The 25,544-nt window shown below is 43.9% G+C and overlaps 1 protein-coding gene across 5 annotated transcripts in view; it reads left to right on the top strand.

Annotated features, from left to right (window-relative positions):
• Positions 1-25,544, top strand: part of ANO5 (anoctamin 5) — an 80,316-nt gene that overhangs the window by 4,180 nt on the left and 50,592 nt on the right. For 2 of the 5 annotated variants that reach the window (XM_075838105.1, XM_075838104.1), the window contains exons 2-4: positions 16,874-16,918; positions 19,760-19,830; positions 24,388-24,435. In XM_075838105.1, coding sequence (XP_075694220.1) covers positions 16,874-16,918; positions 19,760-19,830; positions 24,388-24,435 — 164 coding nt within the window. The remainder of the gene's footprint in view (positions 1-16,873; positions 16,919-19,759; positions 19,831-24,387; positions 24,436-25,544) is intronic. The other 3 variants (XM_075838106.1, XM_075838107.1, XM_075838108.1) reach the window with 3 other exon arrangements.

The raw sequence follows: 25,544 nt of genomic DNA, 5'->3' as shown, positions 1-25,544 counted from the left end.
TACCACGGCCTTTATTTTAGGCTTGTGAGTGTATGAGGATCGGTGGTGGCCCTGCACATCAGACCCCTCCTGCTTTTGTAGTTGGGGGGGGGCTATAGGTTTGTCTCTGTAATTGATGCTCTGGATGGAGTTGTACTCCTATAATTTTGGGTCAGGGTGGAGCTCTGAACCATAAATAGAGCTCCTATAGCTTTAAATTGAGGTTGTTATGAAGGGTGTTCTTAAGATTCTCCTAAAAATATAAAGTCGTTGTCTTATGGGAAGTCTTTGAATATTCTACTCGGACATTTCTGTGTTACATTGGTTTCCTACCCGGGTAAAATAATTTGGGTACCGGCGATGACGGTGCCCACAGAGGTCGTCACCCAGGTGTCCATAAACCTAAATGACGTAAGTGCAGATTTATAACACGAGTGTAAAACCGGGCCCTCCGCAGGTGCAATGACCTGAACTAACACTAGGGGGGTTTTTTATTAATGGGTTCACAGATCATCCGTGTCCGGCTGTACGTGGAAAGAAGGGACACGACTGATAAGTAGAGATAACGGGTGAGTGGGTGTGGGGTTTATGGGTCGGGAATTAATAAACAACTGGAAATTTATCACTTGTCGCCATTGCAACTATGTAACAAATGCAGGACGTGACAAGGAACGGATGGCGACCTTGTACAGTGTGACGTAACCGCGATGTGGGAGGTGCGGGGGCCACTGCTGGGTATGAAGGACATATCTGGAGCGTGAGGCACAGAATGGAAAAATTACTGCTGAACGCAGCGTCTTTTAACCCATGGAGATGTCCAGTTTTAATTCTTACAAAGTGCGCATAGGCTCCGTTCACACTGACGTTACTGTACGTTCACCTCTTCTCTGTCAGAGGATCGAAAGATTAAACGGAAAGCAGCGGTTCCGTTAGAATTATCATTGACTTCAATGGTAATTCTTTTGTTTCGGTTGCTTTCAGTTTGTCTCCGTTCACTAGGTTTTAGGTTTTTGTTTTTTTTTGTTTTTTTTTTACTCGTAGTAACGAGCGCTCTTTCCCATACTTGGCTCCTTGTAGCGAAAGAGCGCGCCGATCATGTCTCATTGATCGGCGCTCGTTATGACAAAAATTGGTTGGTCTAATAGGACGCTTACTCCAATCCATCTTTCCTCTACTTCTTCACAGCATGCAAGGGGACAGATGAGGACTGCAGGGTCAGACTACGTGGTGGTTGTTGTTTGTAGTCTGTTACCATGGAGACATAGGCTTAGTAATTATCACTGTTGCCTTGCAGCACTGGGGTCATCGGTTTGAATCCGTCCAAGGGCAACATCTGCGTGGAGTTTGTATGTACTTCCTGCGTTTGCGTGGGTTGCGTTTAGTCCCTTACCGATAATGCTTACTAATCGCATATTTGGCTTCAGTAAATTGCCCCCAGGGTGCGAGAGTTACGGGAATTAGATACTGAGCCCAGTTGGGGACAAGGTCTGATATGAATGGTGACCATCTCTGTACAGCTCTTCGAAATACGTTGGTGCCATGTAAGCAATGAAAAATAAATAGGAGCTGCGTACATCAAACGGTTGGATATTTCACCGAGACTATTTGTAAAGTTGCTGTTTTTTTTATTTTAGATGAATTAATGCAATGAAAAGAAATGTAGCTGGAAAGGTGACTATTTAAAGGTGTATTCCCATCTTAAACGTTCTGACCCTCACTTCTCGGGAGTCCCATGGACCCTATTTTCTGATTCACACTGGACGAGTTCCCATTGAATTCAGGGAAGAGGTGGTCGCTCATAATCATCGCTCTTTCCGTAATTACCATAGACCTCAATGGAGAGGAAGGTGCACAAGCGCAAAACCCTCTCCATAGAATTCTATGGGGAAAGCTGCCTCTATGATTTAGTGAACGGAGGGGTCACAGGAGCCCCGTTTTCTCAATAGGTGTGAGTTCCCTTATGGATATGCCATAAAATATGTGACTACCACTTTAAGTAAGAAAAATGTACAGAGTAAGGCTTCATGCACACAGCCGTGCCCATAATCGATTGTGGGCATGGACGGCCGCATTTTTGTGCCGTGCTACCATACAAAGTATAGGAGCACAGCCCGTAAAATCCGAAAAGTAGGACATGCTCCATAATTCCCGGCATGGTTCTATGGCACGGACACCTATCCGTAGCGCTGTGGAAAGGTGTTCGCGGCCAATAGAACCGAGCGGGTCCGTAATTGTGGATCGTGTTACGGTCTGCAATTACAGAGTAGTTTTTACGCTCATGTGCATGGGGCCCAGGTCTTGTCTTTTTTGTTCGCTCCGGTTTTGCAGCAAATTTGAGTAATCTGAGACGGGCTGGTTGCTAGGGGCTGGTTGCTAGGGGCTTTCTTTCTGACACCCCCAGTGAAAAGGCTTTTGTTGTTCAATTTATTCCTAGCAACCAAACATCGTAGCAAAAAAAAAAAAGATACAAATATTCTGTCTGATGCTTTCTGACCTTGTCTAAGGCCCTGTTCACATCTGCAGTGCCGGATCTGCATTCAGCTGTATTTTTCCCGTCAAATATGATGGCGTCTGTGACAGAGGCTCCATGCGGATGTGATCAGAGCCCGTAGTGGGGGTGCTATGCGCCAAGTAGCGTAAACTCTGCGGGACTTCCGCAACGGAATTGTGTGCGGAAATTCTGCAGCGTTTACAGGAGCAGCAAAGTGGATTATGCCCGGGCTGCGGGAAAAAACTGCAGCGTAAACCTGCGGTGCGCAATTTAAATCCTCGGCAGGTCAATTTCTGCTGCATTTAAGTTGATTTCTGGAGCTCTGGAATCTCCGATGAGTGAGACGGTCGCAGGAGTTTCTGCAATGTGTGAATGTGCCCTTATTCTTAGGAAATCTTGGTTATTTCTATGGTCGCGCTTCGTCACAGGCGAGATATTAAAAAAAAAGTTGGGAAGTGAAAAACAGAAGTGAAGCCATTTCAGGATCCGGCCGTCTCTTTGGTTCCCGGTAAAAGATCGCAAAGTTTATTTTTTTTCCAAGTATCTTACAGCGGATTTAGTTTCGTTTGTGTGTCAGCAACTCCAGCTGTTGTGAAACTACAATTCCCAGCATGCCCTGACGGCCTGCGACGATTGCTGATCACAGGTTTAATGGAAAATATAGGAGAATAAGTTGGATATAAGAAGTGCGGTGTAAAATGCATTGACCACCCCTCCCCCAACTCTAAGATGCAGTTTAAGGATTATTTTTTTTTATCTTCCGGAAGGAGCGCCCTTTGCTGTGTAACGGTGGTTGTATTTTTAGAATTGGGGGCGTTCTGACTTCTCACTGCTGGGGGCCCCGTGATGGAAGTTTCCTGATCCACGTTCCTGATGCCGCGCGTCCTGGATCCCGTGTCACCGTCTACTGAGCGTTTACTTTACGTTGTTCGATTTAATGTTCTCTCTGGTCGTGTCTCTCTCTGGTCGCGTCTCTCTCTGGTCGCGTCTCTCTCTGGTCGCGTCTCTCTCTGGTCGCGTCTCTCTCTGGTCGCGTCTCTCTCTGGTCGCGTCTCTCTCTGGTCGCGCCTCTCTCTGGTCGCGCCTCTCTCTCTGGTCGCGTCTCTCTCTCTGGTCGCGTCTCTCTCTCTGGTCGCGTCTCTCTCTCTGGTCGCGTCTCTCTCTCTGGTCGCGTCTCTCTCTCTGGTCGCGTCTCTCTCTCTGGTCGCGTCTCTCTCTCTGGTCGCGTCTCTCTCTCTGGTCGCGTCTCTCTCTCTGGTCGCGTCTCTCTCTCTGGTCGCGTCTCTCTCTCTGGTCGCGTCTCTCTCTCTGGTCGCGTCTCTCTCTCTGGTCGCGTCTCTCTCTCTGGTCGTCTCTCTCTCTCTGGTCGTCTCTCTCTCTCTGGTCGTCTCTCTCTCTCTGGTCGTCTCTCTCTCTCTGGTCGTCTCTCTCTCTCTGGTCGTCTCTCTCTCTCTGGTCGTCTCTCTCTCTCTGGTCGTCTCTCTCTCTCTGGTCGTCTCTCTCTCTGGTCGTCTCTCTCTCTGGTCGTCTCTCTCTCTGGTCGCGTCTCTCTCTCTCTCTCTCTCTCTCTCTCTGGTCGCGTCTCTCTCTCTCTCTCTCTCTCTCTGGTCGCGTCTCTCTCTCTGGTCGCGTCTCTCTCTCTGGTCGCGTCTCTCTCTCTGGTCGCGTCTCTCTCTCTGGTCGCCTCTCTCTCTCTGGTCGCGTCTCTCTCTGGTCGCCTCTCTCTGGTCGCCTGCAGACCGCTGTCAGGGAGAGAGACTTTCCTGCCAATAAACACGACCGAAATAGAAATGCCTCCCATTCTCCGGCAGTGATGTGGCCTGTAGTCTGCTGCTTTTTTATATATATACTTACATTTTTCTAACTTTTTGTTAAACCAGTTTTGCCGGACTAGGGACCTGTTCACATCTGCGTTCGTTATTCGGTTCTGCTCCATCAGAGGAGCAGAACAATGAAAATGCCGGAAGCGCCAGTTCTGTTGAACAACTAAGACAACCGACGCAACCGATTGACTTTAATGGGATCTGTTGGTTTTACTGGAACCTATAGCGCAGCAGGCTACGCTATTCTTTCCAATATTCTCCGGTAACCACGACCGGATCTGCAACGGAGGCCCCTAACGCAGATGTGAACGAGGCGGCTTAAAGGGTAACTAAACTTTCAGAAAACTTCTGACATGTCATAGTAACATGTCCGAAGTTTTGATTGGTGGAGGTCCGAGCACCGAGACCCCCACCGATCACTAAAACTAAGCGGCAGAAGCGCTCGGGTGAGCCCTGAGCTGCTTGGTTTCTGATTCGCTTTTCTCGGAAAGCCGCGCAATTTGTGTACGAGCTCAATAGAAAGTCTATGACTCCGTGCACCAACTGCTCACGTTTTCAGAGAAAAGCCGATCACAAACGAAGCGGCTCGACCCAAGAGCTTCTGCCGCTTAGTTTTAGGGATCAGTGGGCGTGTCAGTGCTCGGAGCCCCACCAATCAAGACTTTTGACATGCCAGGGTCGGCCATCGCACAATTGTTACAATTTTCACATCGTCTTACAGAGCTGTAAACGGTCTCCAAGGTTACGTGGAAATTATCCGGTCAGGTCTGTCATGTGCCGGTTCGTTTTTTGTTTTTTTTTTTGCCCTGAGGGTTTTTTCATTGTGATGCTGAAACATAACAACGCTTCCACCACTACTCCTATGCAGCAGAGCTGAGCCAGCTTCACGCTCCTGATCCATGTTTCTTTGCAACTTGTAAGAACAGGTTCTGTATTCTTATCGTGTGTAACCTGAACAAACATAAAGCGAGGTGCAGCGAGGGACAGGTCCGCAGCCGTATAAGCCCCACGTTATTATACCAGTCTATATATTACCAGTGGTGGGCGGAAGCTGTTGGAGATGAGGGGCGTTAGACGTGTGTAACGTTTAGTGTAGATGGTTTTTTTACGTGTTTTTTTGGCACCTTAATGATTCTGCTCGACCTGAGAACAACTCAAGAGCAAAGCCAAATTTCACCTAAATTTGAAAGTTCCGTTTTAGTAGGAATTTGCATAATCTCCCTTTTCAATGGTCAAAGTGACTTTCCACCATGATGACTCCTTCCTCTATCCTCCTCTTGTAGGGAGACCGTGGGAACAAGGTTGTCAGACCGCTCCTTGTCTGGCCATTCCCTGGTTCTGTAATTCTTGTAGGCTATTGCTTTATGATATCTGACAACCATGTTCTCACGCTCAGCTTTTTGAAGATATATAAGGTGGAAGAATGTAAAAATTTCCATCGGAGACACCATAGAGCATATACATTGTATAGGTTCATACACCCCTTATCACCCCATACGATATGTTCAACAATAAATCATAAAAAAATCATCAAGTAGTCAATGAGATCTGAATGGTACCAGCAGTTTGGAATTGACAGTGGGTGCTTAAGGGGAGGACAGCAGCACAGAGTATTTCAGGGGATGAGTGTGTTCATCTTCGGGGGGAGGAAGCAGTGAGCTGTCTTTTTCCGTGATGTTAGTCAGGACAGGACTTCATGATGTGAGAATGGAGATAAGTAGGCGGTCACAGGCTGAGATCTACATGGTGGAAGGAGCAGAGTCCCCAGCAGCACAGAGTATTTCAGGGGATGAGTGTGTTCGTCTTCGGGGGGAGGGAGCAGTGAGCGGTCTTTTTCCGTGATGTTGGTGAGGACAGGACTTCATGATGTGAGGATGGAGATAAGTAGGCGGTCACAGGCTGAGATCTACATGGTGGAAGGAGCAGAGTCCCCAGCAGCACAGAGTATTTCAGGAGATGAGTGTGTTCATCTTCGGGGGGAGGGAGCAGTGAGCTGTCTTTTTCCGTGATGTTGGTGAGGACAGGACTTCATGATGTGAGGATGGAGATAAGTAGGCGGTCACAGGCTGAGATCTACATGGTGGAAGGAGCAGGCCCATTTTAAGACCATGCATGATTGGAAGCCTGATGTGAGGTCTATGTACATCCTATAGAATCTCTAATGACCGGGTCATGTGACTAATACTACGGCAGGAATAAACACTCATCATCTGGGTAATGTTGTGGAATCGCTTGTAATGCAATTCCCTAATATTATGTAACTGGAGAATCGCTCACCATTTATTTATTTATTTTATTTTTTTAATTCTTTTTATGCTAAATTGAAAACTCGAGTAATTTCTTCTGTTAAAGTTGTACATAGCCGGGAGTTGTGTTTTTTGCCATCTTTGGCTTTACTTTAGTATTCGGGGATTACGTTATTAGCCGTTCTCTTCCATCAAATACTTAATTCTCTCGCTTTACGAGAGGTAACGTCTGTATCGTGGAGCAGTGCAAAGAAAGCAAAATCCTGGCACAGGTTTAACTTCCTAATCCATTTATAATCCGCTGCCTCATGTGTTGGATAAAGGGGTCTTCTCGTCACGGACATGGGAGCCAATTTGGCGATCAACTGGAGCTCCAGCTTCCAAGGCCCCTGGAAAATCAAGTCTACATGGGAAAATTTATATTATATTGGGTCAGACAGTTAAATGACCAATACATGAGCTGATCGGGTACACGAGAGCCACTGCTTGTTATGGGGGGCCAGAAGGGGACCCCCTCTCTATGACTAATAGGGCAACAACCCCTTTAAATCTGTCTCCAAGGATGAAGCGTCTCGTTATCCATCATGGGTGCCTGGACTATACAGCTTATTATCAGAAGAGGGTAGTTTGGCTTTGATTACATGGCTGAGTAGTTCTCTGACAACTTTATTCCCAGCATTCACAACATGGAAAGGGACAAGTTCATAGAAGCAGCTTGTTGAAATCCACGTTCAGCAGTCCTTGTCCTCCACATCTGGTGGTGATAAAATGATCACGATTGTCCGAAGTGCTTAAAGCTGCTTTGACTGTAATGACTTTATCTGAGGCAGCATCTTATAGTGCCCCCTACCCCACCACTTCCAACAATGTAAAAAGTTAGACTGATTTTGTTGGACAAGCACTGACTGCTAGAATTAGGTTCAATTCCATTGATTTAGTGTAACTTGGGATCTGCACCTCTCATCTGAAACACTCTGTGCTGCTGTACAACGTAGGGTTTTGACATGCTGATTGGTTTTAGCTTGGTCTGCAGATCCCTATTTTGGAACAGGGGTGATATTAATAAGCAGGAGAAGCAGAATACAAATATTGGGTTGTATTTTTTCATTTGTGTCCGCAGTCATGTGCGCTGAATCAACCCCCCCCCCCCCCGGTTGGTGTCGGCCTCAGCGAGGGTTAATGAACTTGGATCTGTCAGGTGAACAGCTGTCTGTGTGGGAGTTGATATAATTGCCCTGCGGTATATTAGCTGCGTCACATGGGGAGCGCTGCTCCTGGGAGTCGCTAATGAATGGGAAGATTTTCTGTTCTAGTATCACAATGAGGTACGATGGCAGAACATCCGATTACCAAAAGTTGTCTGTATAATCCCTCTGAATTGAACCCATAAAAGTAGAAGTTTTAGATATTTGCATATCGGTCATATTCAGTCTAAAGTAAATGTCCAGCTGTAGCCTTAAATGTATATAAAATGACTGCTTGATTATTGTCTGCAGTGTTGGCTAATTTTTCGCTACAGTGTCTATTGGAGTCTGAGGTCGCCTGAAATCCACCTCCTGTCTAATCAGAGGCTCAGGCTATACTGCTCTTTCCATCACCCATGCTTTACACTGAAGCTCTGCTTGTTCAGATTGGCTCCCATTCATATGCACAAGCTCAGAATTATGGAGCGAATGCTTATCATTCTGTCCTTAGTTGTGTGGGCTTTTGGGGATTTATTTGTATTATTTTAGTGGGAATTGCTCTTTGTATATTGGTTTTGTGCGTGTAGGAGCTGTTAGGAGGGTCGGTTGTGTGTGTGTGTGTGTGTGTGTATGTGTGTATACAGTATGTGTTCTCGCATCTGCACCTGTTTTTCCAGCCCTGTCCTCTGAAACATTTGGTGGGGTCTATAAATGTGGTGTTCAGTGAAGTCTCTGCTGTCATTTCTCCAAGTGGCTTCAAAGAAAACCGTTGTATATACGTCTATATTATAAGCGACAAAAATAGCGCTGAGCCCGTGCCGTAGACCTGTAATTTGTCGTGTTAGAACAAAAATGTGGAGACCGCACCAGAGAGCGGAGGACAATAAAAATAATCATCTTAACCAAACAAGTTCATAAACCCAGGTTAATGTTTTACATAAATAGATTTGTAGGATTAGCACATTATGTAATATTATTCTGGTCATAATCTAGTTTTACAGTCTATGTCATGCTGGAGCCTGGATCATTACTAAACAAAGCGCGGTCTACCAAATTATACAGGAATAATGTATGATTTTTGTAATGTAACTTTTTTTTAAATGGTAATGCATGTAATGGAATGCAAATACTGCCCCCTATGTACAAGAATATAACTACTATAATACTGCCCCTATATACAAGAATATAACTACTATAATACTGCCCCCTATGTACAAGAATGTAACTACTATAATACTGCCCCCTATACACAAGAATATAACTATATAATACTGCTCCTATGTATAAGAATATAACTACTAAAATACTGCCCCTATATACAAGAATATAACTACTATAATACTGCTCCTATATACAAGAATATAACTACTATAATACTGCTCCTATATACAAGAATATAACTACTATAATACTGCCCACTATATACAAGAATATAACTACTATAATACTGCCCACTATATACAAGAATATAACTACTATAATACTGCCCCTATATACAAGAATATAACTACTATAATACTGCCCCCTATATACAATAATATAACTACTATAATACTACCCCCTACCCCCTATATACAAGAATATAACTACTATAATACTGCCCCTATATACAAGAATATAACTACTATAATACTGCCCCTATATACAAGAATATAACTACTATAATACTGCCCCTATATACAAGAATATAACTACTATAATACTGCCCCTATATACAAGAATATAACTACTATAATACTGCCCTCTATATACAAGAATATAACTACTATACTACTGCCCCTATATACAAGAATATAACTACTATAATACTGCTCCTATATACAAGAATATAACTACTATAATACTGTCCCCTATATACAAGAATATAACTACTAAAATACTGCCCCTATATACAAGAATATAACTACTATAATACTGTCCCCTATATACAAGAATGTAACTACTATAATACTGCCCCCTATACACAAGAATATAACTATATAATACTGCTCCTATGTATAAGAATATAACTACTATAATACTGCCTCCTATATACAAGAATATAACTACTATAATACTGCTCCTATATACAAGAATATAACTACTATAATACTGCCCCTATATACAAGAATATAACTACTATAATACTGCCCCTATATACAAGAATATAACTACTATAATACTGCCCCTATATACAAGAATATAACTACTATAATACTGCCCCTATATACAAGAATATAACTACTATAATACTGCTCCTATATACAAGAATATAACTACTATAATACTGCCCACTATATACAAGAATATAACTACTATAATACTGCCCCCTATATACAAGAATATAACTACTATAATACTGCCTCTATATACAAGAATATAACTACTATAATACTGCTCCTATATACAAGAATATAACTACTATAATACTGCCCACTATATACAAGAATATAACTACTATAATACTGCCCCTATATACAAGAATATAACTACTATAATACTGCCCCTATATACAAGAATATAACTACTATAATACTGCCCCTATATACAAGATTATAACTACTATAATACTGCTCCTATATACAAGAATATAACTACTATAATACTGCCTCTATATACAAGAATATAACTACTATAATACTGCTCCTATATACAAGAATATAACTACAATATACAAGAATATAACTACTATAATACTGCCCACTATATACAAGAATATAACTACTATAATACTGCCCCTATATACAAGAATATAACTACTATAATACTGCCCCTATATACAAGAATATAACTACTATAATACTGCCCCTATATACAAGATTATAACTACTATAATACTGCTCCTATATACAAGAATATAACTACTATAATACTGCTCCTATATACAAGAATATAACTACTATAATACTGCCCCTATATACAAGAATATAACTACTATAATACTGCCCCTATATACAAGAATATAACTACTATAATACTGCTCCCTATATACAAGAATATAACTACTATAATACTGCCCCCTATATACAAGAATATAACTACTATAATACTGCTCCTATATACAAGAATATAACTACTATAATACTGCCCCCTATATACAAGAATATAACTACTATAATACTGCTCCTATATACAAGAATATAACTACTATAATACTGCCCCTATATACAAGAATATAACTACTATAATACTGCTCCTATATACAAGAATATAACTACTATAATACTGCTCCTATATACAAGAATATAACTACTATAATACTGCTCCTATATACAAGAATATAACTACTATAATACTGCTCCTATATACAAGAATATAACTACTATAATACTGCTCCTATATACAAGAATATAACTACTATAATACTGCCCCCTATATACAAGAATATAACTACTATAATACTGCTCCTATATATAAGAATATAACCCTGCCTTTGTTTCTCCTATGATCGTGTTCTGTGAGGTGAAGGTCATTACTGGGACTGTTCGATGACGTAGAATCTTCGTTAATAACACTGTATAGATATATATTGTATAGATAACGCGCTGCGTCCTTGTGACCATTTATCTTGTCACACGGGAAATATCAGTGTCTTTCTTTGACCTTTGGGATGTTGTAACCAGTCGGCACATCCCTGAGTTTTGTGGTGTGACGCAGCAAAACCCAAAACGCTCCCGCACTCCGCACGCCTAATATGTCACTTCCCGATTCCTTCTGCAGACGGTCTTGGTGGTTCTCCGTTCCTCTGATCTCCCGCTGGTTCTGTATCAGATGGAACCTCCGTCCTCATTATGATCATTATATTGTTGGATTCCTTTGTGTCTTCTCCTGGTCCGATGTTTGGAGATTATTTACAATGTAGTTCAAGATCAATCCAATGTTAACCCTTTTTTTTTTGTTTATACTATAAATGCGGGGAAGGATTTTGCTGTCTGATTCATAAAAACGGATTTTTAGCTGCATGAACTTGGCGTTTTGATGTGGACGTTGTTCACATTGCGTGTATTCAATGCGGTTTATGTGCTGAATTAAATGCTTGCTTTACGCTTCCCATTGACTTGAAGGGGAAAACTCATCGTAGTGCATACAACGCGTTTTGGTTTTTTTACGCTCCGGTTTTTAAAAAAACAAAACGCGTCATGTAAAAAAAAAAAATATTTAAATGAGCATCAGGTCAATTCTTGGTGCATAAAATGTACACTAAAAAGCTCTTTTTGACGCGTTTTTTTGGGGGGAGTTTTTGAGTGCCGTGTGAACAAGGCCTAACAAATGTTTTTGCTCAGAAGCCTCACCTGGCCAGCAGATTCGGACGCTGATTGCTTTTTTTTTTTCCTGCAATTTAGGACTAATTCACACGCGCGTGTCCCTTTTGCACACATAAAAAAACGCAACGTTTTTCCTGCGTTGCAGTTCCGTGTGGCATTCATGTACGGTGCGCGTTTGCGTTTTTACAAGCATAGGTCACGCTGTTTTTACGTCCGCAAAAAAAACTGAAGGAGGGGTTTTCTTTTTTTTTCCTTAATTTCTTTAGCAACTGTTGTGTGAATCACGGACAGCACACGGATGACGTCCGTGTGCTGTCCATGACTTTCACGCAGCCATTGACTTCAATGGCTGCGTGATGCGCAAAAAAACGCACAAGTATAGGACATGCAATGAGTTTCTGCTGCGTGAAAAACACGGAATGTCACAATGGGCCCATTAAATTGCATAGGTCTGTGTGATGTCCGTTGCTTTAACGCGTGTAACACGGATGTGAAATACGCTCGTCTGAATAAGGCCTTATACTTTTTCTCCATGTTACCCACACGTCCTCAGATTCTGGGCAACACTGAGGGTCTGGGTAATTATCCCGGGGAGGGGGGGACCGGACAGTTTGCTTCTCCCATCCCCCACACAGGAGTGTATGGGGTTAGGTAGATCTCTCCTAAAACCGACATCTGAACCGCACCTTTACATGTATAGTCGGCCCTCCTCGGCTTGTATTTGTGGCATCATTTGGCAATAAAGAACAGACTTGAACTGTATAATTGTCCGCAGTGATCGGGGCCCCGCGATGTCTGGCAGCTCTTCGTATACATATGACCTCTGGATACTGTTGTGAGCAGCCATCAAATGTTTTGGTTTTTTTTAAAATAAGATTTGAGGGTCCCATACCGTAACCAGTCTATGCTACAATGTGTCTTTCCTCATCCTATAAGTGTCTGTAGCCCCACCTCCCTCCCTGGCATCATGCCCGATGTCTTTGGGTTAATACTGGATTCTGTCACATTCTCCTAAAAAAACCATCTCTTCTCTGTCCCTATTTCACCACTGACACTAATGCCTTAGTCCTTTCTCCCCCAGACTACTGTAACGCGCCACGTAGTGACATTCTCTGTACAAACTGGCTGCACGTCGATCCACCCTGATCCGGGTGATCGCTCCCTCTAGGGTTGATGCTGATGTCTCTGTCGCTCATTACATTGGTTACCCGTTTCTTGCAAAATTAACTTCAAAATTCCCCTCCTAGTCCACAATGCTGCGCCGTCGAACATCTACACTTTTTTTCCCACTTTAGCGACAAACTCGTTCTTCCCGCTCAGCCAATGGCCTTCAACTCTCCTCTTTCCTTATCGCCTCTTCCGTGCTGCACCCGTTCTGTGGAACTCGCTGCCCCGACCATCAGACTTGCTCCTTACATTCCCAGCTATAAGTGTGAATGAATAACCGCTGTCCATGGTCCATACGCAGCCTCACCTGGTCACCTATATCTCCACTACACCCTGTTCTCCAGTAGCTGACCTGGTCGCAGAACTAGTGCCTTGTACCTATTGCCTTCTCCTCCTATTCCTTAAGTGTCAGCTCTTATCGTCATAAGGGTCCTCTCTCCTGTAGAGTGTCAGCTCTTATAGTCATCGGGGTCCCTTTTCCTGTACATTGCAGGCTCTTATGGGCAGGGTCCTCTCTCCTGTAGAGTGTAAGCTCTTATGGTCAGCGGGATCCTCTCTCCTGTAGTGTCTGCTCTTATGGTCAGCAGTGTCCTCTCTCCTGTACATTGCAGGCTCTTATGGGCAGGGTCCTCTCTCCTGTAGAGTGTCAGCTCTTATGGTCAGCAGTGTCCTCTCTCCTGTAGTGTGTCAGCTCTTATAGTCAGCAGTGTCCTCTCTCCTGTACATTGCAGGCTCTTATGGTCAGCAGTGTCCTCTCTCCTGTAGAGTGTCAGCTCTTATGGTCAGCAGTGTCCTCTCTCCTGTACATTGCAGGCTCTTATGGTCAGCAGTGTCCTCTCTCCTGTAGAGTGTAAGCTCTTATGGTCAGCAGTGTCCTCTCTCCTGTAGAGTGTAAGCTCTTATGGTCAGCAGTGTCCTCTCTCCTGTAGAGTGTCAGCTCTTGTGGTCAGCAGGGCCCTCTCTCTTTTGTCTCATTGTTTTGTTTGTTCTCCAGTTGTTGTAAAGCACTACAGAATATGTTGGCGCTATATAATATGTACTGACCCTTCACTATAATTTACCTGCAGTCACTCGCCTGCCATAAAGCATGTGCATCATGCAGATAATTTCCCAGCGCTTCCATGCCGCTGTCCTCTCCGGTGTGTTCTTGTTTAGCGCTGCCCCCCGGGTCGTAGAGGCCGCATAGTGTAAACTTAGATAAGAAGCGCAAACATTGTAAGTTTTATTGTCCTGTGATAGACAGTGCGTGAGGTTTATGGCCCATATTAACAGGGCGAGGCTGCGCACCAGCTCTTCATTTTACTACTGTGCAGGTTGTTAAAGGGACAGTAATCTGCAGTGATCGTTTTTACATAGCGGGGGTATTGTATAGACATGTAGGACTCCGCCGTATCATGCCATACAGTTTGGCCTTATAGATAATACCTCATTTACTGTACTAAGAGGGACCGAGACGACGAACATGGTAAGAGTCGCGGGTGATGGTTGTCAGCCAAAAGAGCGTTCAGCCGACAGCGGACTCCTGTCTGACCACTTAAAACCCTGACAGGGAGCGAAAAACCATGGGATTGGCGCATAAAGACCTCAAAAGAGTTTACCCTTAAAAAAAAAATCATTGGGACGTCTTTTATTGGTCAATGCTCCTTTTTATATATGGCTGTTCTGTAGGGCGCGCGTACATGCAGCGTATCTAGTGCGGTTTTCCGCAGCTCTTGCATTTACGGGCATCCGGTGATGATCAGGCCATTTTAATTCATGTGAATTTCACATATCCGTCCCAGGAGCTGACAGTCTAATCACCGATCTCATATTCGGGGCTGAATTTTATAGGAAGTCGGGATGTTTTTGGAGATTAGGAGGAAACTGGAGAACCTTGACCAAATACCACAAGAACGTGAGACCACCATATAAACTTTGAGAAGTTGCCCCTCGGTCGGATTTGAACCCATGACCCCAGTGCTGTAAGAGAATAGTGCCATAAAGTGAGCCACTGTAGTCTATTAAAGGGCCACGTACAAGGAATTGCAATTCCCCATCGAACGCTCTACATGCTCACCTGGTAGAGGGGGATCTTCTACAATAAACATTCCTAGTTTAGCGAATGACGTGCCGTCAATGTCTTATTAGCACGGGGACCCACCCTTGGCCCCCACAGATGCCTAGAATGAAGGAGTTGGATCCCCTTCTGATTTTTTTTACACGCCACGGCCAAGTCAATTTGTCTAAAAATGCAGCGCTGCCCCCATTTACACGAACCGATCGCTAGGTTAGAAGTGGCGTAACTCCATGAGGCTGCACGGCTTTACTGAGCACTGCGACCCCTTTATTCTAGGGATATCTGGTGATTCGACCCCCCCCAACCACCTGGACATTAATGGTGTATCTTATGAAACAGAATCTCCGATGACGTGTTCTGTAATTACTAGTTAAGCAGTTGTCGGACGTGCTCCTCGTGGCTCCAGGATGGACATCACGTCAATAAGGTCGGGAGCTCTGCCCGGTGTTGACGCCGCTATAGTGACCCTTCCCGGAAATCAGCGCTGGTTATTGAGCATCTAATAGACTCCAGGAATAGATTGTGATCCCAGCCGAGGACGCACAATGGCGCGCGCGCTGGAGCTCAGAGATGTGCGTTTTATGCTCTTCCTGGGTTCATTAGATAACATTGTGGTCCTGACGTGCGGCTCTTTTCTTCTCCTTGGTGATGAAGTCCATAAATTCAGGATCTCAATAGAGACGACTTATCCTCTTCATTTACAGTAAATCCCATGAACATGAGAACAGAAGGAGCCGGGTCTGACCCATATAAACCAATCAGATGCTTATTTCTCATTACAGTAATAGCGGATAAGAATTTGACGTGTTTGGTTCACGGCAGCTGTTACTTTTTTTTTTATGCCAATTTTAGACTTTTTGTGATTTAAAGGGGAATTCCATTTAATGCACCAAGACTGCTCAAACTTTGCAATCGGTTAGATTTTGCCTGTGCGCCTCCGTACATCCATAATGACTTCCTATAAAGATGCATTATGTAGACAGAATCTGGGCTGAATGCACAGAATCAAAGTGGGCCCCATATCTGGCCCACCCACTGACCCGCACTCCTTATTGTGTAAACCACTCTGCCCTGCCGGACAACTCTTTTAACCATGGAAACAAAACATCCAGCTCCCCTATATGATGCACGGCGGTTTCGGTATTGTCTTCGTATCCTATAGTGGCCCGGGCGGGCGTTGCCACAATTCACCAATGCTACTGTATTCCTACCGGAGTCACTCCTGGTTGTACAGGGGACCATTTGGGTAATGGATATATAATAAGTATTTGCTGATCTTACAATTCACTAATATTGTAGAAGGTTAAAAGTGGTTCCAAGTTGGAGCTTCAAGGAGGCACCAAGTTTCCGGTCGGTCATCGCTCCATCCCGCCCCCTTCCAATACCGATCCATTACAAATAAAAATGTATATATCCAGGAACCGGACGCTGGGTCCTTACCGCTCCCTTAGCAGGATCTCCTCAGTGTGCGTGACAATGCCAAATCTTCAGAAGTGCGTGGAGATTGAGTTGTCACCTGCTGGCCACACCCTCTGTTGCCAAGGAGACTGCTGTGAAGTAAACTGTACAGTAAAATAAATTAAAATAAATATATATATATATTGAGCTGCTTTTTATTTTTTGCTGCTGTTTTTGTCTCTAACTTCTCTAACACCCTAAACTTGTATTTGTTTCTGTTTAAAGACGACTTTTCTGTTCTTACCGACATCAAGACTCCCGACTCGGCAGGTATTGTACTAACCTCCACTAACTGGTGTCTTTGTTTAGTTTCTGTAATTAATGGATTGATGTCTGTCGTCTCGTCCGTCTGATGCAATGTATCCATTCTGGTCTGTCTCGTCCGTCTGATACAATGTATCTATACTGGTCTGTGTCGTCTCGTCCGTCTGATACAATGTATCCATTCTGGTCTGTCTCGTCCGTCTGATGCAATGTATCCATTCTGGTCTGTCTCGTCCGTCTGATACAATGTATCCTGTGTTGTCTCGTCCGTCTGATACAATGTATCTATTCTGGTCTGTGTCGTCTCGTCTGTCTGATACAATGTATCTATTCTGGTCTGTCTCGTCCGTCTGATACAATGTTTCTATTCTGGTCTGTGCCGTCTCGTCCGTCTGATACAATGTTTCTATTCTGGTCTGTGTCGTCTCGTCCGTCTGATACAATGTATCTATTCTGGTCTGTGTCGTCTCGTCCATCTGATACAATGTATCTGTTCTGGTCTGTGTCCCCTGTAACATAAGTCCACCCAGATCCCCGGTCACTCTGTGCTCACAACCCGCTGCCTCATTTCTCCATTATTTCGGCTGCTTTTCTCGTTGATTTTGTCCCTCGGAGAGTCTTAGACTCCATCTTGTTTGGATGTGTCTTCACAGAGTATTAAGGAAATGGATAAAAAGCAATTCCTAAATGTCAAAATAGTGTTATAAGAGTGGGAGCAGTCCAATAATAAAGTATGGAATCTAAATTCTATGTATTGATAGAAGTCTGCGTTCTGACGAGACTTTCCGTCAGCAGCGAGGCATTTAAAGGGGTCTTCTAGATCCTAGTGATATGTGGATGTCTGTCTGCTGGGATTCCCACCGATCACAAACATGAAGGGGCATTGCAAAAAGGTGAAGGACTGAACTGCAGTACCTGACACAGCCAATTAATGAGAGTGGTGCTGTGTCTGTAAAGATCTATCTCTAGCGATGTGAGTCTTTGCGGTCAGTGGTCTCGTGATCAGTGGGGGTCTTAGTGGTCAGACTACCACCAATCACACTTTGACACCTTAGCCTGGGGCGTGGACTATGAATGCTGATGATTTCGGCTTGTCAGGGAGCATATTCTGGAATTACTTTTGTATGCTGTTGCCTAATATTAAATAATAAATTATATTGTGTGATTTTCCCCCCCCCCTTCATCCTGACTGGTCAGTGTCGGGAGATTACAGGGCAGTATACGGGGCAGTCACACGTGGCGTATTTCCCTTGTATTTCTGCAGCATAAAAATTCGCTGCAGAAAATTGAACAATGAGAAAAATTCTGCGAAATATTTTTCCCATAGGATTGTAATGTAAATCTTTACGTTGCGGAAATACAAGGCAAATACGCCGTGTGTGACTGCGCCCTTACACGTAGAACGCATTGGGTGCTGCAGAGAGAATAGTGCTGCTCTGAACATTGGGGAGGTCTTGACCAGGAGACCCCCACCCTACTATTGGAAGAGCTCTGCTATAATTGTAACCTTCCTATCCATGGTACGACCCCCTATGGCTGGTCCTGACCTGGTGTCGGCGTTCTCCTGAATCACTAGAATCTTTATCCTCTATCATCGTGTGATGTGCGCGCTCCTCCTGCCATGTGACCACCGTGTGTTTTTGGAAAGAAATTCTCCCTGTTGCCCGGCAGCGATGTATTGTATATCCTGATAGATGCAGATGAACGTGTACCGTCTAATGCAGCTAAAAATACCCCGCGGCGATGGAGCGCAGCTACTAATGCATTGTTGTGGTTTGTGGTTTTTTTTTGTTCTTGAGGTTTTGTCCAAAAACATTTAGTAGAAGAAATGATCTGACCCGTGTTCTCAGAATAGCGGCTTATGTATCCAGGCTCCGATGTAAACCGAGCCTAAGGGCCCTTTTACACAGGCCAAATGAGCGCCAGTCGACGAGCAGGGTCATAGATTGGCACTTGGCGTTGTACGATGGACACCAGCAGCCGATGGAACTCATTGAGTTTGGGTTCCGTTGGATTTCAGTCCGGGTGTCCGGTTTTATCGGAAACGTTAGAGCAACGTGCTGCGCTGTTTCAAGTATTTTTGGCCGGATCTGCGATGGAGACCCCTAACGGAGCCTCCAATGCAGATGTGAACGAGGGATCAATTATTCAATGGCTCGGCTGTCAACAGATGGGAAGTAATGATGGGGTTGAGAATAAAAAGTAATTTTTCTGAATGATTTTTAGTTGGTGAAAATGGCGCCATTTTTTTTTTACTAGATATGAGCCAAATGTAAACGTAGATCACAGGCTTGTGTGAATTTGGCTCTAGTGCTATATGGAGTCAACCTCCGAAAACTTCATAAGAGTGCCACGTGTGAGCCAAAGTAACCCCAAACTGTGGTATGGAATGAGTTATTTTGGGGGATACGGTGCCGTGCTGTAGGGACTCCGAGTACCGCCGTCCGATCTTTGGCTGATCAGACTTATTTACTTTGAGGCTTTGTGAACATGACACAGGCTAGCTCCAAACTTAAAAATGGCGGCCAGAGCGCAGGCATACACCGATTTCTACTCCAAAAAACATTGCTCAGATTTTACAAGTTGCCCATCACGACCAATCAGGTTTCAGCTGTCATTTTTGGAGCTACAATCTAATTGGTTGATATGGGAAACTGCCCCGCTTCTCTCCGGCTCATGTGAGAAATCTCCCCGCAGCGCGTCCTTCCTTGTGTCTTTGTGTTATGTTCTGTATTTGTCCTCCGATCACCCCTCGCCATAATATATACGATGTGTTCGCCGGGTGGCGCGGCGCGGTCCGCTCCTGTATGTCGCTCTATTATAACGCTGTTTTATGTCTTGTTATAGGTGAAGACCTCAATGGGCCTCTGTATGAAATTAATTCCAATGCAGATTCAGAGATTCCCAGTAACTCGGAGGTGGGTGAAAGTTACTTTTATGTTTAATTTGTTGCTTTGTGACCTTGTTGTTCTCCCTTTTTCCTGTGTTGTCTTACTAGGAAAAGTCCGCAGGAGACAGAGATCTCATCCTGATAATCGTGACCCCTAGAAATGTGGAGTCTCATGACTGGCTCCCAAATTCTACTATATTCTGTCCACCCCTGATGAGAACAGCGTATACCGGCCGAAATCTATTCTCTACAGTTATGGCCACTTTACATCACATGTCCAGCTTTTGGACATCCGTTCATATAGACTAAATCTACATAAATAGTTGAGTTCTTTTGTATATACATAAAATCACTTATCCTGTACTGATCCGGAGTTAGTTCTTCAGTATAATACAGGATATAACTCAGGATCAGTACAGGATAAGTAATGTATGTACACAGTGACTCCACCAGCAGAATAGTGAGTGCAGCTCTGGCGTATAATACAGGATGTAACTCAGGATCAGTACAGGATAAGTAATGTAATGTATGTACACAGTGACTCCACCAGCAGAATAGTGAGTGCAGCTCTGGAGTATAATACAGGATGTAACTCAGGATCAGTACAGGATAAGTATTGTAATGTATGTACACAGTGATTCCTCCAGCAGAATAGGGAGTGCAGCTCTGGAGTATAATACAGGATGTAACTCAGGATCAGTACAGGATAAGTAATGTAATGTATGTACACAGTGACTCCACCAGCAGAATAGTGAGTGCAGCTCTGGAGTATAATACAGGATGTAACTCAGGATCAGTACAGGATAAGTAATGTAATGTATGTACACAGTGACTCCACCAGCAGAATAGTGAGTGCAGCTCTGGAGTATAATACAGGATGTAACTCAGGATCAGTACAGGATAAGTAATGTAATGTATGTACACAGTGACTCCACCAGCAGAATAGTGAGTGCAGCTCTGGAGTATAATACAGGATGTAACTCAGGATCAGTACAGGATAAGTAATGTAATGTATGTACACAGTGACTCCACCAGCAGAATAGTGAGTGCAGCTCTGGAGTATAATACAGGATGTAACTCGGGATCAGTACAGGATAAGTAATGTAATGTATGTACACAGTGACTCCACCAGCAGAATAGTGAGTGCAGCTCTGGAGTATAATACAGGATGTAACTCAGGATCAGTACAGGATAAGTAATGTAATGTATGTACACAGTGACTCCACCAGCAGAATAGTGAGTGCAGCTCTGGAGTATAATACAGGATGTAACTCAGGATCAGTACAGGATAAGTAATGTAATGTATGTACACAGTGACTCCACCAGCAGAATAGTGAGTGCAGCTCTGGAGTATAATACAGGATGTAACTCCGGATCAGTACAGGATAAGTAATGTATATACACAGTGACTCCTCCAGCAGAATAGTGAGTGCAGCTCCGGAGTTCATGATTAGCACAGTGCCATACATCAGAGGTATATGTTGAGGAATGCTCCTGATTTGTACCTCCGATGTATAGATGTGAACGGAGTCTTGCGTCTGTGACTGGTCGGCCTCCAAACGTTTTAGCAGCAGCTATTGCCTTGGTCCACAGATTTCTTAGTAATCTTTTTTTTTTAATTGCTTCCTCCGTCTTATAACCACAGAGTTATGAAAGTACCGACCAATGAAATCTGATCCTGGGATGTTCTGTGTTAACCCTTGCATTACCCAGTGTTTTTATGTATCTATAGCGCCGGCTGTGAGAGGGTTATAGAGGCGGCAGGCAGTTTGCTGTGAGTGATAAGTGGATTATTTTCCGCCGTGATCACATCATCATCAGATCCACCTCATGGTTGAAGCTTTTGCAAATATTGACCCAAAGTGTTTTCTTATGGAAAGTGTCTACGTCTCCGCTTCCACCTCCCTAATGTGGCAGATCGGACCTCCGGCTGTCATTGGGTTCTCTGTATGTTCTCTGTTATTCGGGAACTACCCCTCTTGTTCTACGCTACAAATTGGGGCTCAGTGAGGTCCATTAAGGCTGTCATTTTCCATTATAAGTCTGACCGTAGACTTTAGATGTTTCTTGCCACTTTAGACGGGAACCTTTCGTCTGTTTATTGGGGACTTCCTGCTGTCCAAAAAACCCCAAAAAACTAGGATCGGGAAGTCGGGACTTCCATCTGTGCAATACTTTACCCTGGAGATAGGTGGCGCTGGATGTGAGCCGAACAAGCATGTTTATAAGGGAGTCTGTCTATAGCCAACTTTATAGTCTACTCTGCCTCTTCTCGGGGCCCCACAGACCACCACATGCTCTTCTTTATAGTCTAGAGGGGCCACACATCCAGCTACACAGCCATGGGAGGGAGATTCGCCCCCTTGGTTTGATGAGACTCGCAGCGTTGGAGGAGAATGGCGTTCTCCCATAATCCATGAAGGAAAATTGAGACACCCCTCACCCAAGACTGGAGACTTTCTATGACCAATGTGGGTGTTGGGGGTATCAAGACCAAGGAAAATGTCTCCCAAGGATCATTGCTTCTTGATGAGATTCTTCATACTGTGCACAGGTTACAGTCACATCAGTCGCGTTCTTGTTCCTCTGGGGTCATGATGGTGACGTTGTGACTCTTGTGATATCCTACATGGTCAGAAGTGTCACCTTGCAGCTCGGGGGTCCTGAGTTTTAATCTGATCAGGGCCACATCTACATGGACATTGTCTGTTCTCACGCAGGTTTGGCTTCTTTGGAGACAGAGGGATTAGATTGTGAGCTCCTGGGGACAGGGACATTGTGTGAGCTGTTTACAGGCGCATGGAGTTGCAAAGTTTGGAGCCTTAGGGACTCCTAGATGTGAATTTTTGCAAATGTTGCAACAACCACTCGATCACACGGTGTGAAGAAACGCTCCGTCACGTGTTCTGACCGGAGCAATGATTAATATTCAGAACGCCCGGCCGGCAGAGCTCCGCAATACATTATGATGGTTGTTTTTAATGGGTATGAGGAGGGTCTCATCCTAATGGCCACCTATGCCCCCACCCCCTCTTGCACTGTGCATGCCAGAATCTCCCCCCCCCCCCAATAATCCACTCACCGAGCATGCAGCTGTTAGAACGTCCTTGTCTACGTGACGTCTATTCACACGCGGCAGGTTTGTTGTAGAAGTTTCCACAATTGAAAATCTGTTCCATAAACATCAGTGGGGTTGTTTCTGTTGCATGTGTGACTATTATTACAAACCCCATGAAGATTTCTGGAACAGTCGCAGAAATATCTGCCGCATGTGAACGTATCCTAATATTTATAACAAATATAATCTAACCTGAAATGGCCTAATATTGAAAACTTCATGTGATTGACCTGACGTGTGAGGAGTTTAGGCTGGACAAATAAACGCCCCCCCCCCCCCAATCTCTCTCCATACGTTGGCTATAGGTGGCGGCGGACCGGCAGTCGCCCCTGTATTGCCACCATAAGTTAAAGGGCTTGATCCAATTTGATGTAAATAAAGTTTAATCGTTGTAGAATGAAAAGTACGAATAGATTTTGGGTTTCAGTTCCTCATCATTTTTAAGATCTCCGCATGCTGTTGGTGAATGGAAACGTTTACATTACATTTTAAGCCTGGAAATCTGTCCAGACCTAATGTTTCTCACAGCTGGGTATTTGTTGCCGTTATATCCATTCTAGACAATCCTCTGTGAGCTAAACGGCCTGGACTGTAGACTGATACGTTTTACCTGCACTGATACATTGTAGCAAACTGTCAGCCCATTAGCGAGATTTCTGCTGCTGGTATATTTAGATCTGAGGATTATCTTAGGCCAGCCTATAAATGTAAATCATGCATGTTTCCATTCACTGACAAAGGGGCACTCTAGAAAATGCTGAGAAATGTTAAAAGCAAAGTTTATTAGAAAGTTACAGAGACTTCCATTAAACCGTGACTGGAGGGAATGTCCAACTTCACTACTAATTTATTTCATTGTTCCGATGCATCTAAAATAAAAAGCAACTGTTGCAAATAGTTTTAATGACAAATTTCCGATAGTTTTGTATCTATTGCTCCTATACAGGTCCGTAAGTTTCCATGGTAACAGACAACAAACTTATCCCGTGTAGTCTGATCCTGCAGTCATATTGTCATCCATCAGTCCCTGAATTCTTACCAACATTTTGATAGGTAAGCAAGACGTAGACGTCCGACATAAAGCAACATGACTGCTGGATCAGACTACACCGGATATGTTTGTTGTCTGTTACCATGGAAACCCATAGACCTGTAGATACAAAACGATAGGCAATTTTTTTTATTAAAATTATTTGCAAAGTTGCTTCATTTTTTATTTTACAGGCGTTGGACCGATACAAATTGGTTTTCATAGTTGGCCACATCCTTTATGGTCTAGTTACAGAACACTAGAACGCGCCAGGGTCTGAGAAATAGAGAATGAGATCTGATTGTGCTTATTAACTGTAACGAATCCATCAGCTCCACTTCCCCTCTAACTGTTTTATGCCGTATGCATCTTCTATTTTTTTTTTTTTTCACCATTACTAACTGCATTATATATTTTTCCCATGATGCCGCTCTCAGGGTCTCAGCAGCACAGAGAGTTCGTTCCTCATCAGCAATCATCAGAGGGTAAGCGGCTGCAGCCCCGTGCATGGTGTGGTGGAGCTGGGTGCAGCTTGTAGCATAGTCTAGTGGTGCAAAGAACACATTCCAGTCCTTATCTGCCATATACGTGTCTGCTAGTCTCCGGATTACCCTGATCTATATATAATCTCGAGATCAAGGCCTGGAGTCGTCCTCTTCTGTCACGTTGTTACGTATTATCGTCCACTATGGGGAAAGCTGAGTGACAACCAGCATGACCACCATTACAAGGTCCACATGGATTGTCACACAACTTTCCCAGACTACTGAAGGGCAATTCTGTAGGAAAATAAATTTAAGGAGATCCAAAAGCAGCCTAAGCGTCAGTTCACATGTAGCGGAAATACTGCGGATTTTCCGCTAAGTATTTAATTGCGAAAAATCGGCAGTATAATACAGTAGCAGCAGAGTGGATGAGATTTTAACAGATCTCCTCCACGCGCTGCGTAAATTATAATCGAAAAAAAACGCTCAAATTGACCTGCGGTGCAGTTTTTTTTTCATCCACAGGACGTCGATTTTGTATTTGCGGAATCGCTGCTTTTTTTTCCTGTTTCAGTTTTTCCTCATTGAATTCAATGGGGAGGTAAAACCCGCAACAAATAGAAGATGTTGCGATTTTTGCAACGGAAAAGCTGAGATTCCGCCACAAAAATCGCAAAAAAAAAAGATTATACTTACCAAGACTTCTCTGCTCCTGTGTCCAGCCCGGCCTCCGGGGATGATGTTTCACCCCATGTGACTGCTGCAGTGGTCCCATGGGGTGACACCTCATTCTAAGAATCCGGGCTGCAGGACGGCCAGATTTCCGTCGTGTACATTCCAGCTGAAACTGCACCACAAGTTAGTGTGATTTTCCCCTGAGACTGCCCGGGTGGATTTACCCTTACTGGGAAGTCTCCCCGTGGACGCGTCCTCTCTGCAGTATATGGCCGGTGATATTGGAATGTGTTTTAGGCATTCGGTGTAGGATTGTGGGTAGTTCTAGTTTGATGTATCATCGTTGTGTTTGGTATTGACGCACTAACTCGCTTATTTAGTACTAAACTTTTTTTGTGTCCCTGCACTGCCCGCACACCGAAGAATAAAGACAA

This window comes from Rhinoderma darwinii, chromosome 9 (genome assembly GCF_050947455.1).
Source record: "Rhinoderma darwinii isolate aRhiDar2 chromosome 9, aRhiDar2.hap1, whole genome shotgun sequence".
Lineage (NCBI taxonomy): Eukaryota > Metazoa > Chordata > Amphibia > Anura > Rhinodermatidae > Rhinoderma > Rhinoderma darwinii.
Note: the sequence above shows the minus strand (reverse complement) of the source record. Positions and strands in the feature narration are given on the sequence as shown.